Genomic DNA, 20,916 nt, shown 5'->3' on the forward strand with positions numbered 1-20,916 from the left:
TCTCAGTATCCAAGAATCACAAAAACACACTTTGATAGGATAACCAAAATCCTCTTCTGCTTATATTAAATGGCAATATAACAGAGACTTTTCTGACACATTTAAAAATATTTAATTATAAATATAATTACATCCATAGGAGTGAGCAAATTATTAATTAATTTATTTTTTTACTTACTCTGTTTAGAAAGCAACAGGAATAAAGGAAAGCCAACAGATTTATTTCTTAAGTGGATTCATTTTAAGCCAGGGCAGCAGCATTTAGAAATAATTGACAGTGGGTTTTTTGGTTTTTTTTGTTTTTGGTCTCCATGACAAGTTTTCCTAATGGGTTGATAAGGCCCGTGTTTTAGGACATAGATACTTAGAGATAATTGACCACACTCATCTCTTTAATGAGTGGATTCTTTGGGGAGTCTGATGGATACACTCTCTGGAAAATGTGCATGCACAGTTTTTGCATACCAAATTTGGCCTCCAATTTTACGAGTTAACAGGTACTCCTTTCCCTAGGGCTCTCCATGAACCTTTAGGTCATTGAGATCCTCAGACCTGTGAAGGGGATACAGCTACATTTGTACTCCAACCCATGAGCCACTGTGAAATCCCTGTAGTGCACGTGTGCTGCTAAGTCACTTCAGTTGTGTCTGACTCTGTGCGACCCCATGCACGGTAGCCCTCCAGGCTCCTCTGTCCATGGGGTTCTCCAGGCAGGAATACTGGAGTGCGTTGCCATGCCCTCTTCCAATCACTGTAGTATTGACCCCATTCTGTAAACCCTTTATTTTCCAGGTTTGACTTCAGAAAGTCATTGGTACAGTTCCTAGTTTTATGTCTTGTTTTTACACTTGGAATTGTGTTTAAATATGGTATCTGTGTTATCTGCTTGTTGTGTGCTTATCTGCTTATAAGCAGAGAGTTGACAGAGCATGTCTTATAGCAAACTTATGAGATAGGCAAGACAGAGTTGCATTTTACAGATGAGAAAACATAGACAAGAGCAATTAGAGTGATTTGACTCATCACTGATGTGGGGACAAAGGGACCTTCCAAGTTTACCTGAGTTTTTTTCAAGCCAACTTCTACAAACTGTGTCTCTTAGAGTCTAGTCTCTGGACTCCCTGCATGAGAGATTGCTTGCATACCTATTAAGAATGTAGAGTCCGCTCTCTCCCTCCAAGCCTAATGTATCCCAGTGAAAGAGAACTCGCTCAGTCATGTCTGACTCTTTGCGACCCCATGGACTGTAGCCTACCAGGCTCCTCCGTCCATGGGATCTTCCAAACAAGAGTACTGGAGTGGGCTGCCATTTCCTTCTGCAATGTGTCTGAATGGAGTATAAATACGGCATGAACCCTCCTGGATTAAAGAATAAGTCAGATGATTCCTGGGGATGTTGAGGTTTAAGAAATGAGAAACTACCTGAACAGTGGTTTAACTGTGACTCCACATTAGAATTATTTGCACAGCTTTGCAAAAATACTTTGCCTGAGCCTGGACTGTAAAACTGAGTGATAGAGTAAAACTCTCTGGAGAAGTGAATGATAAGAGTAAAACTCTCTGGAGATGTGAGTCCAAGGAAATCTGCTTTTTAAAAGGTTGATTATAATGCCCAACAAGGATTAAGAGCCACTTTCTAAAGGATTTGGAAACTTTTTCCATAGAAAATCACATAGTAAATGTTTTAGGTTTTGCAGGCTTTATCTTGTCAGTTGCAGCTACTCAACTTTGCTGTCCTAGAATGAAAGCAGCCACAGGTAGCACGTCAATGACTGAACACAGCTGTGTTCCCCTGCCACTCTGTTTGCAAAACAGGTGGCGGGACAGATTTGGCCCACAGACTGTGATTTGTTGAACTCTCCAGAGGCACATGGTTCTTCACGTGCCTCACTGAGCAACTTTTGGACTGTGGCTCTGTATCTCAGGTACTCTGAGTTATTTGACATGAGGGTTGAAAACTGCTGTATTAAAATTCAATTAATAAGTAATTGAGGCAGAATTTTTAACTATGTGAAAGAAAGAAAGAGCGGAAAGAACCTGGTAGTATGTATTATCAAAGATAATATCAAAACAAAAAGGTGTTAGGTACGTGGAAGAAGAAAGGTGCACTGAACAGCCAGAGCGGATGAAGCAGGTGCAGGATTCACCGTCACAGAGCTCAGAAGGGGGCTAGGAGCAATCTGAGAGTTGTTGTTTTTTTTAAAGGAAGGATAAAGCAGTCCTTCACTCTCAGATGATGGAATTGATAAGAAGTAACTTCATATACTTGTTATTTTGAACCTTCAAAAATTGAGATGTTGGCAACAGTAGAAAAGAGAATCATTCTATTTGGAGTGAGAGGCAGAGTAACATTCAGCTTAGTGGCTGTAGAACAATCATGAACCTTGCCGATACAAGCAGGGAGGCCATGTGTAGAGCTCTGTAGTGCTGCTCTGCAATACCCGTCGGCCTTGCGGTGCCCATTCAAGTCACACTGTGTAAATCTGTCACGCTGCATCTCTATCGTTGGTAGCTACCTTTAGCACAGAATAACACATGCAAGGGGGAAAACTGAGTCAACAAGAAACGGTTCATTTGCATTTACCATATCATCTGTTAGGTTTTTACAAATGGTTGGATGTAATGGATTAAATACCCCAGCTACCCAGAAAAATTAATATTCTCAGCAATTTGTTTGTACCACCCGATATTTCTTGTGTGCATCTGGTAGGTATGCTCTTGCATCTGGTAGGTATCTGTAGGTAGATCACCTTAAATTTTGACAAACTGTTTTTTTTTTTTTATTATTATTTGGACAAATATGTGTCTGTTGAATACCTTATAGTCCAGTGGAGGCATTAGAACATGTAAGCAAATGTTGTAGTGTAATCTGTTCAACAGACATGTAAACAATGTTTAGGAGTAATGTAGAGCAGAAAATGACTATTCTGTTGTGTGTGCAGAAGTGATGTGAGAGAAGAACCAGAATTTTCATGGAGTACATAGCATAGGGATGGCTGAGTAGGACTTTCTGAAAGATCAGCATGTACAGAGGTGCAAAAAGCATGTGCTATTTTCAGTGAACTACAAGGTGTTCAGTATTGGTAGAAAACAAAGAGCAGAGAGGGGTCAAATAATGGGAGCTGATTCTGGCAAATAAGCAGGGGACAGATCATTTCTCCCCCGACAACCACCTCTCACCTTTTTCCCCCATTAACAACCTACGGGTTTATTTATATTTAAATATTATAAAAATTGGAGAACTTTAAAAAGAGTGCATTTTTATAGAGATATTGGAAAGATTAATTGCACTATTTTTAGTTTTTCTCTGTAGTATGTCAAAAACCAGATTCACTTTTTATAAGAGGAAGAATTGATTAGTTCTAGATAAATGCTGTTTTGGTTTTGTAGACGAGTTCCTTAATAGAAGTGGGTGAAGAATATGACATTCTAGTAAAAGAACTTAAGTGTGTGTGTATGTGTGTGTGTGTGTGTTGAATTATTTTTGTTCTATTTTCTTCCGTCTTTTGTACTCCTCATCAAGTACTGCCATTTATTGTGATACATTCTTCCTAAACACCTGCTGTCAAATGTATCAAGTCTTTTCTTGCATAGTGCTACGGGTTTCTACAGAACTGAGCAAGCCCAACATTAGACAGCCTACAGACTGATTGATTTATTTGTTTTAATACAAACACATGCTCAGATGTTGTCATACAGAAATCCTTTTTAGAAGAATTATTTTTCAAAGAACAAAGAACGTTGTAACCCTAGCACCTAATCCTGTGCCTGGCACAGAGTGGATACAAATGTTTGTGGAATTGAACTGTTCTGTGAAGTCTCAAACTGAATAGTAAAAACTTCCTCAATTCTAGGGATAACTGAATGTCTTAAATAGCTATAATATGAACTGAAATGTTTAAAAAGCATTTCCAGCAGTTTAAAAATGAAGTTGTGACATATTGTAAGATCCAGATTTTAATTTGGCAAGTATTACTGTCTTTGAAGAATACAAATACAAATCTGTTTAAGAGAAATCCTGCTTTATCTTTCTTTGCAGAATGGGAAGGCATTGTCAAAAGGAGGAAATGTCTAGGAATAAGTTGAAAACTTTGGGCAGTTTTACCTCAAAGATACATCTTAAATCATCTTTTTCAGGTTCATTGCCTCTGTTATTAATGTTCTAATGTAAGACCTCAAGATTGCATTCTTTTCCTAACTGGAAGCTGCATTTCATTCCTGTGCTACCTCCACACTGCAGCCAGATTTATTTCCTTAAGCAAAAACATTGAGCCTGTCCGTCACCTGATTACAAACTTTTCAAAATTTCCTTTGAACTATGATGAGAGAAAGACCAAAGTTCTCGGCATTGCCACCATATGTAATAGAATCATACTTGTTGAGGATATTTGTTTGTTTGTTTTACTTCATCTACCTCCATAGTCCCGTGTTTCATGACAGGACATTTCATACACGGTAGTAATAGCCCAACAAAGTTGCTATCGGACTACCTAGAGCCTCTGGCTTCTTTGGACTCCTGGCCCTCCTGAGACCTGAAGAAAGCAATGTCCTAAGCACACCTGTAATCCATTCTTGGTGCAACTGTTGGAAAGGTGAGCACAGTAAACCCTTTGCCTTCCCAGAAATGATTTGTACATGCTGCACCTTTAATTCTTTGGACATAGTATTTTTATCTGCCTTTTCCCACCTTCTCAACCTGGTAAATTTCCCCTATTTGTCATTTAAGGGCCATCTCATTTGGTTCAGGATACTGTTTCTAGATTTTTTAAGGCAATTTGGAAGTCGTTACTTCCAAAGACTTATTTCAAATTAATTAATCTTGAATCTCAGAACTCCTTACTTTCCATTATCTGAATCAATTGTAATAAGTATAAATGAGTTTATGTTTTAAAAATACAAATAAAATTTTTGTTTCCTCAGATTTTTTTGATTCTTTCCCACCGAGATTATGTTTTCCATGATTTCGAATATACCTATCTCAAAAGGGTTATTTATTTAAAGGATGATGTGTGTAATGCAAATATATATATATCATTACTACTTACTCTACTACAGAATTTTTAAATCTCAAATGATTCCTTAGGAAAAGATTCACTAAGCTAGAAGCTGTAAGAGAAGAATTATGAAAGTTGGTTTTCTTGGTTTAACAGAACCTATTGCTTGTTTTAAGTGTAATTGATCTCAGACACATACCTGTTAACTCTCTCTGCCTTTCCAAATGTTTTATATATGCATTAGGTAAATATTGTTGGTTTTATCTCATTAAATGAGTGGTTTTTAGTTTCACAGCATCTGTCAAATTGGAATTTGATTCTCAACTCATCCTGAAGTTATTATTAAGTTAGCACTTATTCATGTATTTTGTCACCTTTTCTACTACTGTCTTAACTCATTGATTACAACTTACTGTATTTAACTCTTTGTATATTGACTTTTTCCCACTTATAAAGTGTAAGTTCTTAAAATTTAGGACCAAGTCATATGCTTGGTTGTGCTGCTCATTGTGCTGTGTACAAAAACATAACTCATTTGGTGTTTTTAAGTTACTTTAAAAATATCACAAAGGTAGTTACATTTTTGTTATTCAGATTTTATGTAAAACCTGTTTCTGTTTTCTAATTTCTATTCGACAGATACTTCCCTCAATTTAAGTACAATTTATATACTTCCTCATTGCCCTAAAAGCTTAATTACCAAATGATATAATGTAGAGTGTTCCTTTCAGGGGCTTACATGGTTTTTGCTAAATATTGCTTATTTTATTGGTCTCTAAAGCTGTTCTTCCTTCAGTCTAATTAATTTTAAAGTTTCCTGAATTTCATACAAGATATTATCAAATTGTATTCCTGAAACATTAAGAAGTTCAAGCCTTAAAAAGACTATAGCTAAAGTGAAATAAGCAAAGGAAAACAAATACTATGTGGTATCATTTATATGTGAAATCTTATAAAAAACAAAAGCCAGTTTCATAGAAAGAGAATAGAATGGTGGTTGCCAAGGGCAATGGACATGGGTATATGGGGACATGTTGGTCAGAGGGTACAAACTTTCAATTATAAGATGAGTAAATTCTGAGGATTTAATGGACAGCTTGGTGACTATAATTAATAATATGGTATTATATACTTGAAATTTGCTGAAAGTAGATCTTAAGTGTTCTCATCACATACACAAAAAGGAGTTAACAGTGTGAGGTGATGGATATGTTAATTACCTTGATCTTGAAAATAATTTCACAATGTATATGTATATCAAATCATCATGTTGTATACTTTAAATACATACAATTATATGTGTAATTTTCTCAATAAAACTGAAAATAAATAAATTTAAAGATAGCAACTAAATTTAAAGATATAATTCATTTCCATACCAGCAAATTGGACAACCTAGAAGAAATGGAAAAGTCTCTAGAACCATACAGGCTGCCAAAACTTAGTCAAGAAGAAATAGATAATTTGAACAGATCATCGCTAGAGGTGAAATAGAATCTGTAATTTAGAAACAGATAAAAACCCTGCAAACAAAGGCAGGAACTGGATGGCTTCACTGGGGAATTCTGCCAAACATATCCAAAGAAAAACGTATACTATACTTCTCAAGCTATTCTAAAAATTGAAGAGGAGGGAATACTCCCAAATGCATTCTGTGAAACCCGTCATCACTCTGATACCGAAACTAGATAAAAACACTGAAAAAAAAGAAAAGAGCAGGCCAGTGTCTTTGATGACTATAGATTCAAAAATCTTCAACAGAATATGAGCAAACTGAATCCAGTGATACATTAAAAGGATCATGCTGAGAGGGTAATAGGTAGAAAGGCCCAAGGTCCCCAAGCAGCAAGAGGAAATAAACTGCAAGTGGCAGATGGTTTTATTCTTTTTTTACACAAAATTAAGAGTCTTCTTTTAATTCTGTGTTCCCTGGTAGCTCAACTGGTAAAGAATCCACCTCCAATGCTGGAGACCCTGGTTCAATTCCTGGGTCTTTCTCTCCCCTTCTGATGTCTATGTCAGAAGCTTTCTCTATCTCTTTTTATACTTTAATAAAACTTTGCTACACAAACAGCTCCAAGTGATCAAGCCTCATTTCTGGCTCTGGATCAAATTCCTCTCCTCTGGAGGCCACGAATCCCAATGTTGTTCAGGGCTCATAGCAGCAATACATCGTGATCAAGTTGGTTTCAGTCCAGGGTCATAAGGATGATTGAACAGTGCAAAAGTCAATTAATGTGATACACCACATTAACAAAAGGAAGCACAAAAAACACATGATGATCTCAAAAGACAGAAAAAACACTTAAGAAAATTCAACATCCATTCATAATAAAAACTCTTAAAGTAGGTATACAGGGAACATATCTCAACTTAATAAAAGCCATTTTGACAAACACACAGCTAACATAATACTCAAAGGTGAAGAGCTGAAAGCCTTCCTGCTAAATTCAGGAACTAGACAAGGATACTCACTCTCTACTTTTCTATTCAACATAGTACTAGAAGCCCTAGCCACAACATTCTGACAAGAAAAAGAAATAAAAGGTATCCAAATTGAAAGGGACACTATTTGCAGATGATGTCATACTCCAACTAAAGCCTCCACACAAAAACTGTAAGAACTGATAAATTCAGCAAGGTAGCAGGATGTAAGGTTCACGTGCAGACATCTGTTGCATTTCTTTATGCTAACAATGAAATATCAGAAAGTATAAAAAAAAATCCCATTGAAAATCACATCCAAAAAAATTCCTGGGAACAAATGTAACAAAGAGGTGAAAGACCTATATGCTGAAAACTATCAAACGTTGATAAAGAAAATTGAAGATGATTCAAAGAAATGGAAAGCTGTCCCATGCTCTTAGATTACAGGGATTAGTTTATTAAAATGGCCATACTACTCAAAGCAATCTACAGTCCCTATCAAAATATCCATGGCATTTTTCACAGAACTATAACAAATAAACCTAAAATTTGCATGGAATCATAAAAGACTCACAATTAATTGCCAAGACAATCCTGAGGGAAAAAAAAGCTGGGGACATAATCCTTTCAGACTTCAGACTATACTACAAGCCTACAGTGATCAAAGCAACATGATACTGATATATAGATCAATGGAACAGATTAGAGAGCCCAGAAATAAACCCACACAACTATGGTCACTTAATCTATGACAAAGAATCAAGAATGTATGATGGAGGAAAAAAGAGTCTTCAACAAGTGGTGGTGGGAAAGTTGGAGAGCTACATGTAAATGTGAAATTCTAACACTCTCTCACATCATATATACAAAATAAACTCAAAATAGTTTAAAGACCTAAGTATAAGATGTGACATGTAAAACTCTTAGAAGAAAACATAGACAAAACACTCTAACATAATTTGTAGCAATATTTTCTTAAATCATTTTCCCAAGGCAAAAGAAATAAAAGGAAAAATAGTCAAATGGGCCCTAATCAAGCTTAAAAACTTTGCACAGGAAAGGAAACCCTCAACAAAATGGAAAGACAATCTACAGAAGAACGGGAGAAAATAATTTGCAAATGATGCAGCCAGAAAAGGTTAATATCCAAAATGTGCAAACAGCTCATACAACTCAATACCAGAAAAACAAATAACCCAATCATAAATGGGCAGAAGAACCTGAATAGACATTTTTCCAAAGAAGACATACAGATGGCCAACAGGCACATAAAAAAATACTCAGCGTCACTAATTATTAGAGAAATGCAAATCAGACAACACAAGAAACATTCCCAGAAGTCAACTGTGTTCATCTCTAGTCTGAGTAATGTGGATCAGCAACACAAAAAGATTTAATAAATGCAGCATATTCTAGGACCTCGTCTCTTAATGATTCCTTTATTAGATTCCTGATGAAGAGAGCAAGCATATTTCTATAACTTCTCCCTTCCTTATTACTAAAAGTCTTATTTCTGAGACTATGATAAGATGCAGGGAGAGGAAGAGACAAGTTGAAACTTGTTAAATAGTAATCCCTTTTAAATACCGAGATTTAGAAACATAAATCAAGAATCTGTATTTTAACCTAATTTGTCTCCTACTATTCTAACCTCATGGTTTTAGAACATTTATTCATTTTTTCATTCAAAGAACATTAATGCTTACCATGTGCCAGGTTTTAGGATCCAAAGATAACTAGCATTCCCTGTATTCAAGGAGTGCAGTCAAATACTGGGATAATTATACAGGAACAGTAACAGTGATAATAACATCTAAACTGAAACATACATGCCATGTACCAAACACTGTGCTGAGCCCTTTATATAGATTATATGAGTCAATCCATAGAGTCATCCTCTGAGTAACTAGCACTGTTAAGGATTTTAAGGTACCAAGAAGTTTAAATGATTTATCTCAACACACAGATAATACATGATGGAGCTAGAATTTTAACCCAGTTAGACTGATTCTTGTCCCCTCACTTTTAACCTGTATGCCAAATTACAAGTTATATGATACTCAGAAGAGTCATAGAAGGTTGTATAAAAGAAAAGACTTTTGAGTTGAAACTTGAACAAGAGGTGGAGTTCACCTGATAGGCTAGGAGATAAAATGTCATTCAGAGCTGAGAGTGAATTATGTGTGAGAGCAGGGCTGCAGAAAGCAGCATGAAGTTTAGCTAACTCTGAATGCTTAGATGCTCTTGTAGTCAGAGGATGAGAAAGGAAAAGTAGCTGCAGATAAGTGGAGGGAGTTACACCAAAATTATAGAAACCTGAAATATTATGCTTGAATTTGACATTTTTCCTTGAGGTGCCATTCAATGATTAGAAAATACGAAGTTATAGTATTTGCAGTTAGAATAATTACTCAAGAGTGATATAGACAGAGAGAGGGAGAAAAAGGAACGAGTAAGACTGCAGGCAGAAAAACAACTAGCAATATAGTTATGGTATTCTAGACAAGAGACTATGTTGGCCTGACTTCATTGAGTAAGCATGTATTGAGTGCCTTGAATATGAGTGGATATGAGTGTATCGAGTGGCAGAATATGATATCTGCCGTTACATTCCGCCTGCAATCTGTTGGGAAAGACAGACAGTAAACAAACACACAAACATATAATAAAGAAGTTGGAATACAAGTGACAGTTTCAAGAGAGATTTAAGAGGTAGCATTCACCACACCTATTAATTGAATTTAGAGAGAAAGATGCCTAGAGTAAGTGCAAGGTTTCTTTGAAATAAATCAGAGCTGTTACCAAGGATCCACCTCTCTCCCTACTTTCTGGAACTGTTTTCTCCATGAATCATGACATATTGATACGTTTTCATCAGAGTAAAATGTAAAGGCTCAGTATTGCTTTTCTTTATAATAGAAGACATTCCCTACACTCACATACACAACCAGGTTGATCGTTTTGTTTCTTTTAAAGGGGGTAGGCATATTGTGTTTATTGAACACCAGCCTGTGCCAGACACAGTGCTAAATGATTTACATACATCATTTCTCTTAATCCTTCTAAAAGCCTTGTTGATCATTTTAAATGAATAGGAGCCAACAGAACCTAATTTTTCAGAGTGTCTATTATAATGCTTTAGTGTGAACAAGTATTTCTGTGCTAATTAAATTAGATTTGTACATTGATAGAATATAATATTGCAAATGTTGAACTTCAGAATTTATAAGAAAAGGTAGAGTTCATTTTGTAAAAGTTGGCGGAAAGAAAGGGAGTAGTGTTAGTTTAATTAAGTAGTGTGATTACTAAAATTATACTAACACCTTTTCAGTAAAGACCATGTTGCATAATCAGGCATTGCCTTGAGTAAGATAGTATATGGGATTGAATCTGGAAGACCCATGTAAAAGGTCATCTAATATAGTCATGCTTAGTGCAAGGTGCACAAGCAGATTTCACTTGAACTCAGTGGAATTATTTGCAGAATTGTGTGGGGATGTTTTCTCTTCTTGTGTATTTTGAGGGAAATTCTTGCCAGAAGTATATAGGCTTCTCTGATTAAAAAACCACTATCATTTTCACTCTTGAGGAAACTGAGGTTGTTAAGAGGTATAGAGACTTGCCCAAGATGTTGAAAAAGTCCTCTTTAAAAGGCTGTTTGCCCAACAGTTGTTTAACCTAAAGTTAATATAAGGCTACAGTGTCTATGCCCTTACAACCAGAAGTGTTCAGAGTTTTAGGAAGCCTGGGCTTGTTTTTTCATTGAGAATTGTCATATGGTGATTTTAAAATAGCAGCAGATGCCATCATTCAGAATACATTCTTCCACCCTAGTATTGCAGAAAGTATTTTTAAAGAAATTCTAGGAAGGGTGTTAACTCATTCAGGGTTTTACAGGAAGGAAAGCTCTTTCCTACCTTTTTTTAAGCTAACTTTCACTGACAAGATCAAGCCAGAAAAAGCTTAGCTGGCTGTTGGCCCAGACAAAGTTATAATCCTTGAAGTGCACTCAACCTCCATTGCCCGGGGACAGCTACAACTTAGGGGAGCAGGGGTGAGGACGGAGAACAGATGCTTGCTGAGTGTTGTTCCAGAGACTCAGATGACGTGTGTGCTCTATATCCTTTGCTGTGTTATCCTTTCAATTATTAGAAAGGAAATTTTAAAATAGCCCAGAATGACTAGTTTTCCCAGAAAGGTGAAAAGGATACTTCAACTTTAAAAAACTAACCGAGCCATTCACAGCTGTATCCCTAGCAACTAAAAAGGAGCCTGGCACATAGTTAAGGTATAATCTTTTTTTTTGGTGAAAGAATTCTTTTAAGTTTATTGTGTCACTTATGTTATATTTCAGAACAAGAGTTTTTTTCCCTTTGTCCATTGATACTGGGTATTATATTGTGGTGGCAAGATAGTAAAAAAGAAAAGGTGTGACTCAACATTCAGAGACCTCCTGATTTCAGTTCAATTTCTATCATTTATTGCATGATCTTGGGCCTCATTTTTTTTCTTAATGGGGGGTATAACATATCTAGTTCACAGAATTTATAATAATTTTAAATGAAATTTGCTATGTGAAAATTGCTTTATAGATTCTTAGTTAAGTCACTCGTCATGTCCAACTCTTTGCAACCCCCGTGGACTGTAGCCTACCAGATTCTTAAGGGCTATATAAATATTAATGTTGATCTTAGATAACATTTTTAATAATTTTAAAAAATGCATTTACTGCTATCATCCTAATGTCCTGAATCCTGAATTTATTTGTTTTAGGTAAGGAAGAAGTGATCCCAGTGATTGAGATACAAGTTTTTAATTCTATGATAAAATACGTTTCAAGATAATCATGTGTCATTTCTACCTAATGAACTAATGTTAGGTGTGGGGAATAGTCTGAAAATAATTAAGGCATTCATTTTTAAACAAGGGCACTATATTTACTGTGTAATTGTTAATTGACTTTTTGTTTTCTAATTTGTACATGACTTAAAAATTAGTACATATTTATTAAATGTTCAGCATATTCTAGATATTGTGATATGTGCAAAAAGTATACAGCACCTTTTTCCAAAGTGGAAATGTAATATTAACTTTTGAGATATTCTATGATGAGAATTTGGAGTAGAATTTCTATATACTACCTGCAGTTCTCTCTTGGATATTTCTCATACCCATTAGTATCAGCTCCAAAAATTCCTGCATGTAGAAACCTATTTAATTTTGTTTCTACCCAGTGTTGCCCTAACTTATTTTAACAAGAAAATCCTTTTTTTTCCCCATTTTATCTGCTAACATTTTCCTGAGCAGTTTATGAAGCACCTGTATAAGATACATAGTATTGACTCCATGAGTTTTAATATTCTATTTGCAACTCTGAATATAAATATCAGGTGGTTTTTTAAAAAAGCAGGAGATATACTTGTCTGGAATTGGAATGGTTGTGATGCTTGTTATCCATATACATGGCCAAATCATAGAAATTGAACTGTAATAGCTTGTTAAGAAAATATTCTTTCTCTTATTGAATGGTTATATTACTTTTCAAAAACTGCTTAGTCTGAGAACACAATCTGTTCGAAAAGAAAAGATCTGGAAACATCTCTAATGCCCTTAAGTTTATTGATATTTAATAACGAGAACCTCAGTATTATATATCAATATAATATATGTTGATATATAATTATATGAGTATAATACTAAGAAGTTTAATGATCTTTATTTAGCTATAATTTGCATATTGTAAACTGCATCAACTTAAAGAGTATAATTCAACTAATTTACGTGTGTGTGTGTGTGTGTGTACCTGTGAAACCACTTCTGCAATTATGATGTAATAATAGGACATTTTGGTCAGCCTGAAAATTTCCTTTTGATCCTTGGCAATTCATCTTTCCCTTTACCCCAGGCTCCAGCCAGCCACTTGTTTGCTTTTTATATAGGTTAGATTGAAAATGTTTATGTACTTTATATAAATGGAATTTATAGGATGCAGTTTTTAATATCTGCTCTCTTTAACTCAGCACAATGGTTTTGAGACTCATGCATGTTATTGAGTGTATCAGTAGTTTTTCTTTTTTATAGCTGAGTAGTGTTCTATTATATGTAAATACATATTTGTTTATCCATTCATGAATTGGTGAACATTTGGCTTGTTTACAGCTTGGGCTTTGCAAATTAAGTTGCTGTGAGCATCTGTGCACAGCTCTGCGTGGCTGTCTGTTTCTGTCTGTTTCTGTTCCTCTTGGATAAGCACCTAGTAGCAGAGTAGCTGTATTGTTCTGGTGGGAACTTTCTAAGAAACTGCCAGTCTTCCAAAGTAGTTGTGCTATTTTATGTTTCCACTAAGAACCTATAGTTTCTAATTTTTCTGTATCCTTATTCAATCTTTGGTATTGTCAGTTTCTTTAGTTTTAGTTATTCTTATGAGAAAGTAATGATATCTCATTGTGGCTTAAATTTGCATTGATCTGATGAACCATTATTCTGTTCAGCTTTGTATTCAACATTTGCTTGCTTGCCAGTCCTATAGCTTCTTATATCTGAATCTGTTTAGATTTCTTGCCTACTATCTATTGGGTTATTTTCTTATCATTGAATTTTAAGGTTTATTTTTATAATTGAATATAAGTTATTCATTAGATATGCCTATTGCAAATATTTTATCCCAGTCTGTGGCTTGTCTTTTTATTTTCTTAAAGGTATCGTTAGAAAAGAAGGGTTTATTTTTATAAAGACCAGTTTATCAATTTTTTAATACTTCTAGTAGTTTTAGCTCTTACATTGAGATTCATGATTCATCTCAAGTTAATTTTTGAGTTTGGAGTGAGTTAAGGGGTCAATGATCATTTTAAAAAATATGAGTAGTCATTGAGCATCATGTCTTAAATTACTTTGCTTTCCTCACTGAATGCATTAAAAGTAAAAATCAATATGGACTCCATATTCTGTCTATTAATCTGCTATATCTGTCTTCTAGACCTTATCATACTATCTTGTTTCTTCATTAGCAATATAAGCTTTCAAGTCAGATAAATCCTTCAACTTTGTTCTTTTTTTAAGTTTTAGCTTTCACTATTCTCAGTTATCTCCATTTCTATATAAATTTTATAATCGGTTTGTCAGTTTTTTTAAAGTCTTTGTGTAATTTTTATTGGAATTGCATTGAGTCTGTAGATAAATTTGGAAAAAAAGAATATCTTAATAATTTTGAGTCTCTGTTTAAATTGGTCTTTAATTTCTCTCAACAGTGCTCTGTAATTTTCAGTGAAGCATCTCTTGTTACTTTTAGTCCTCCTTCATGTTTTTATATGTTTCCATTAGGTGGATTTTTTAAACTGTATTTTCTAGTTTGCTGCCTAATACATCTTTTCTAGTATTAAACTTGTATCCTCTAATCTTGCTATTAGTTGTTTTGTAGATTGCTTAGGAGTTTATATAAACTATTATATATCCTGAGTAAAGGAGGATAGTTTTTTACTTTTTACTCTTCCAAGTTCTATACCTCCTTTCCCCATACTCTCCCCACTCTGGATTTGCCTTATTACAAAGGCTAGTACTTCTGTTATAATGTTAGGTGGAAGTGGTGAGTTTTTTACCTTGTTCTTGATCTTAGGTAGAAAACACTCAATATTTTGACATTAATTATGATGTGACCTGTAGGTTTTTATAGTACCATATATTATATTGAAGAAGTTCCCGTCTAGTCCTAGTTTGCTGAGAACTTTCTTATCATGAATAGATCTTAAATTTTGTCATTTAGTTTTTCTGCACATACTGAAATGATCATACGGTTTTTCTCCTTTATTCTGTTACTGTGGTGAATTATACTCAATGGATTTTGAGTGTCAAACTAACCTTGCATTCCTGGATAATTCTTACTTGGTTATTATGATTTATCCATTTTATATATTGTTAGATTCTATTTGTCAATGTTTTTAAAGAATTTTTAGGTCTGTGTTTATGAAGGTGTCATCAGTCTGTAATTTTCAATTTTTGTGATGTCTTTCTCAGGTTTTCGAGTTAGTATCATACTGGCTTTTAAAACAAGTTGAGAAGTGTTCCCTTCTCTGTATCCTAAAGTGATTGTGGTGTTCTTTCTTATAGTTTTGGTGTTATTTCTTCTCTGGTAAAATTCAGAAGGGAAGCCATCTGGTTTTGGATTTTTCTTAATGGGAAGGTCTGTTATAATGAATTCAATTTGATGAGTTCAGTTCCATTTTAAAAAATAAATGTAGAGCAATTCTGATTTTATGTTTCATTTTCTGTCCATTTTCATCTTGAATTTCTCGAGAAGTTTGTTTATTTTTATTGTCAAAGTTGTTCATAATATTCTATTATCCTTTTATTATCTTTAGGATCTTTTAGTGATAAACCTTTTTTTCATTTCTAATTTGATCTCTCTTTTATCTTTGTTCAGTCTAGCTAGACTTTAATCAATTTTTTAAATCTTTGTGGAAAACCACTCTTAACCTTTGTTGATTTTTCTCTCTTGCCTGTTTCCCATTTCATTGATTTCTGCTCTCGTGTTTCCTTCCTTGTACTTACTCTTGAAACTTAGGTCATTGATTTTAGACTTCTTTACTCTTATAACCATTTAAAATTATAGATTTGCCTCTAATCACTGCTTTAAGTATATTTCACACATCTTCATTTGTTAGATTTGCATTATTATTCAACTTGAAACATTTTCTAATTTTCTTTGTGATTCCTTCTTTGATTAATGTCTTATTTAGAAGTATGTTGTTTAATTTCTAATGTGTTTGGGATTTTCCTCTATGTCTTATTTTTATTCATGACTAACTTATCTTCTTGTATCCAGAGCTCTACTCTGTATGATTTCAGTCATTTTGAATTTGTTGAGTTTTGTTTTACTGCTGATCATATGGGCTGTCTTGGTGAATATACCTAGTGTACTTGGAAAAAATGTGTTCTGCAGTTATTGGACATGATGGCCTATATATAAATTTCAGTTAGATCTGGGTAATTGATGGTCTTGTTAGATCCTCTCTGTCTTACTGATTTGTTTTCTAGTTCTATTAATTACTAAAAGAAGAGTGTTAAAATCTCCTATTTATGTTGTGAATTTATATTTATCTTTTTAATCCTGTCAATTTTTGCTGTATATATGTTGAGGCTTCATTGTTAGGAACATACATATTAAGAAATATGAAGGTTCTGAGACTTTACCCTGTTTGAAAGCTAACCAGTTAGCCTGCCATAATTTCATAGAGTCTGGCAAAAGACATGAGACTCCTGAGTCAGAGACAAACAATAATTTATTATTCACAGGATATCATCATGTGTTATGCCAGTTCCCTAAGAACTAAGTCCCACAGAGCAACCATATGAAGTTTCAATGTTTGTGTTTTCTTTAATATTTTATGTGTGGTCCCAGCTACATGTTTAAGATTTTGTTTTTTGTTGTTATTGTTGTTTTAGGTTTTGTAATTAAAAGAGATTCATGTCTGAGTTCCTGTCTTCCATACTTTCTGTATTCCTATCACATCTTTTTTCTAGATACTTCATAAATACACATAAAAATACACTGTTTTGCATTGTGAGTATCTCTTGTATATTCAAGGAGTACTATTTCTCATTATGCTAGTAGCAAGAGTAATTTTTGGCATATCTAAGGAATCGACATGTTTGTGGTATTTCACTTCCAATCCACTTTCTTTCTTTCTGAAGATTCAGTTTTTCATCTCATGTCATTTCCCTTCAACCTTAAGAACTAACTTTAGCATTTTCTGTAGTGTATATCTACTGGTTTTCTTCCAGTGGAAAGGTCTACTGGTAGATATTCCTTGGTTTTCTGTTACATCTGAAAGTGACTTTATTTTTCCTTCGTTATTGAAGGGTACTTTCACTGGGAATAGAATTGTGGGATGACATTTTTATTCTTTCAGCATTTTAAAGATGTTGTTCTACTGGTTTCCACATCATTTTGATTGAGAGTCGTTTGCGATTCAAATCATTGTTCCCTGTGTTCACTCTGGCATCTTTAGTTTTCAGCAGTTTGACTGTAATATGTTTGTGTATGGTTTTCTTTGTAGTTATTTTGTTTGAAATTCATTGAGCTTCTTGATCGTGTCAATTCATGTTTGCTTACTAACTGGGAGGAATTTTCAGCTTTTTCTTCAAATGTTTTTTTCTACCCCATCTTTTCTTTCCTTCTTGGATTTTTATTATGTATATGTTAGACATTTTTTGTCCCATAAGAATGATCTTTTCATGTAAATCTTACCATTTCACTTCCCTGCTTAAAGCCTTCCAATGGCTTCTCACTGCAAATAGAATACAATCCACATTCTTCATCATGTTGTTTAAGGCCTTATAATCTGCCTGTGACTATCCCTCTAACTACATTTCCTACATCTTTTCACTTTATTCACGATTTCTACCACAGTGGAGTTTTTTATTTCTCTGGAACATACCAGTCATCCGTGCCTTTGCACTTGATGTTTCCTTTACCTTGAGTTCTCGTCCGCCAAGTTTTTGTATGGGTAACTTCTAGAAGTATCTGCAAAATTTATTTCTTCAAAGAAGCTTTCTCTGACTGCCCCCACTAAAAGCTGCTGCATCCTGTCAACACACACACACTTTAGACCCTTATTGCTTTTAATAGTTTTAGTAAGATATAATTCACATACCATAAAATTCATTCACTTAAAATATACAATTCAAAAGTTATTAGTATATTCACAGACATGAATAACTATCGCTATAATTGGTTTTACACATACCTATCTTATTCATGCTATTTCCTAGAACCAAGAACAAAGTCTGATATATAGTACATGCTCAATATTTTTTTCTGAATAGATGACTTCATTGTTTCTAAGATAATTCAGGCATTAGCCTTCAATAAAATATTAGGGAAATTTTTTCACTGCCATCAGCTCTTAGAAGTAGTCTTTGATCTGAGCTGTTATTTTGAGACCTCTGAAATAGCTTAACCCATATTTTAAGAATTACTGCAGGAAGTTATCCAAAACAAATCTTTTGATATGATGAATGCAAGTTGTATACACATTTCCTTAAAAGAGAATAGTCGTCTTTTACTGACCTGACAGTTGCAACGGAGCAAAAAGCCATTCAGAAATACTGCTTTTCTGTTTTCAAAAGTACTCTGACATTGTTTATTTGTTTGAGTCTTTGATGTAGATATAGAATCTCTGGTACTTGTTTTAGTTACTAATTGTGATAATAGTGAGTTATTCATAAGATTCTGGGCATCCTCTTTCCTTGTGTACCTTTCATGAGGAATGTCAGTTCGGAGCTTGGTTAATCTGTGTTGCCCCCTCTTCTTTATAGGCTTTGATGCGGCCTGGAAGAATTGATAGAATCATTTATGTGCCTTTACCAGATGCAGCAACAAGAAGGGAAATACTTAACCTGCAGTTTCACTCTATGCCAATCAATAACGAGGTTGATCTGAATGAACTCATCCTCCAAACAGATACGTATTCAGGAGCAGAGGTAAGATAATTACCCTCAAAATACCTTGGTGAGAGGAAAGCAGTGGTTTGGGGTCATTAGGAAAGAACATTGCTTGATGCCAGAGTTTTAAATAACTCCATATTAAGAAATCTTAAAACAGGAAATACACTACATAACAGATAGTCATTAAAATTAAATTATATTTTACCTAGCCTACAGTATTTCATTTGCTTTTACCTGGCTTATCTTATATCTGAAAATGTAGTCTTCAGAGAGTTAGCATAATATAGTGGAGAGATCACTGGACTAGAAGTAGAAGATTCTTCTTTTGGGGCTTCTTGATACAGCAACTTCCAACCAGTTACACACTTTTCGAAACTTTGATTCCTTTACCTAGCAAATGGAAATAGTGTACAACTTTCCCTACTGTGTTCTCATAGAGATCATAAAAATGAGATTAACATATCATGAACATACTCCAAAATACAAAAGACTTGATTTTAATATCTTTTAAAATCTTTTAAGCTTTTGGAAAATTATCTCAATCTACAAAGATTTTGTGATAAAAACCATAAAAGGGACAGCTAGCCTGCTCTTAATAGTGAAAATACAGTCTAAACAAGAACAGCAACACCTCTGTGAAAATATGAAAATTTTAAGTATGGAATATTAAGTAAGACATATTTTTTTCTCCTTAGCAGCTCTTTACTTAGGCTGTTTTATTTACAGAATAAAATTCCACTAAAATATTTGTGCAACTTTTCTACATGTGTTCAACACAGAAATGTCTTCTGAATACCACTGATACAGGTTTGAACTGGGAAATTAATACTCTCATAAATACGAAGTTGCAGATTCTTTTCATTCTGAATTATGCAGCAGACTGGGACTCCACTTTCTGTTTTGCTTGCTGTTATTTTTATCTGTCTTCTGTAAAAACCAGAGAGACTAACAGATAATAAACCATATGATAATCAGAGTCTTGTAGATAAACTTACATGTGGAATTGAATTTAGTATATCATGCAGTCATAGCTAATAGCAACAACCAAAAAAAATCTCAGATCTACTGGTTGTTTCTGCAACTGTGAACTATGTATATTTGATTTTCTCCCTTTAAATTTTTAAATTCCACTAGGGTGGAAAATTCTTGTAGAAAGCTTGAGAAGCAGTTAAAGTGCCTTTACATTTAAAGTCCTGTCTAAAACAATAATCTTTATGAGCATCTCTTTGGCATGACCATCCATTAAGTTAAAATGAACATAATAGTTACTGCTAGCTGACTGCTGTAGCATTTCTAGAATTTAGTTTTTGATGTGAGAGCAAAGGCTGGCATCCTGTATATGACATGTCAGTTTACAGGAAACAGCCAGGAGAAGAAACCATAAATCTTTCACTTGAGTGAAGTGGAAGAGCAGTTAGCAAAGTATAAATATGCCTTTCTCACTTTGAAGTAATTCATGGTAGTAACACAGAAGTGCAAAACAAAAATCAAAGCCAGTGAGGTCCTGTCTGGCTGAGAAGTAAAGACTCATTTGGTGCCAGGAATTATTGTACCAGCTTGCTAATTCTTATGTAGTACATGCCTTATTCAGCCTGAAATATAAGCACATTCATTTCTGATTAATTTTTATATCAAAAATAGTCATAGAGAAAGTAGCAGACATTTCTGTCCCTCACTTTACATTTTTGTGTCACATAATGCTTGGATGAGGGAAGAGTATTCCACTGTGGTCCTAATTATAATTAGTGTATGATTACAGTTTTATAGACATTTATTCCAGAGGTATATCTTTGTAGTTCTGCATTTTCAATTTGGACAAAACAGATTAGTTACACAGTTTTTGTTTTGGGAGGAGGGTTTGGTCTCAATATTTAGGTAATTCACACAGGTGCCCTATTGTTTGAAAAGAAATACTATCTTTTTTAAAGTCGTAAAATTAATCAATAGGAAATTTAAGATAGACTAAACTTAGCTTCGCATAAAATATAAGGTCTCACCTTTTTTTCTCTCCTGTATCAGAATGAAAATGGCACGACAATGTTTGAAAGCCAAA

At 34.3% G+C, this 20,916-nt stretch overlaps 1 protein-coding gene across 2 annotated transcripts in view; it reads left to right on the plus strand.

Moving 5' to 3' along the window:
- AFG2A (AAA ATPase AFG2A) overlaps window positions 1-20,916 on the plus strand; it is a 328,990-nt gene that overhangs the window by 247,767 nt on the left and 60,307 nt on the right. For both annotated transcript variants that reach the window (XM_081544859.1, XM_081544858.1), the window contains one exon: window positions 18,735-18,899. In XM_081544859.1, the coding sequence (XP_081400985.1) occupies window positions 18,735-18,899 (165 nt within the window). The remainder of the gene's footprint in view (window positions 1-18,734; window positions 18,900-20,916) is intronic.

Source organism: Giraffa tippelskirchi, chromosome 11 (assembly GCF_054371585.1).
Source record: "Giraffa tippelskirchi isolate mGirTip1 chromosome 11, T2T-mGirTip1v1.2.pri, whole genome shotgun sequence".
Lineage (NCBI taxonomy): Eukaryota > Metazoa > Chordata > Mammalia > Artiodactyla > Giraffidae > Giraffa > Giraffa tippelskirchi.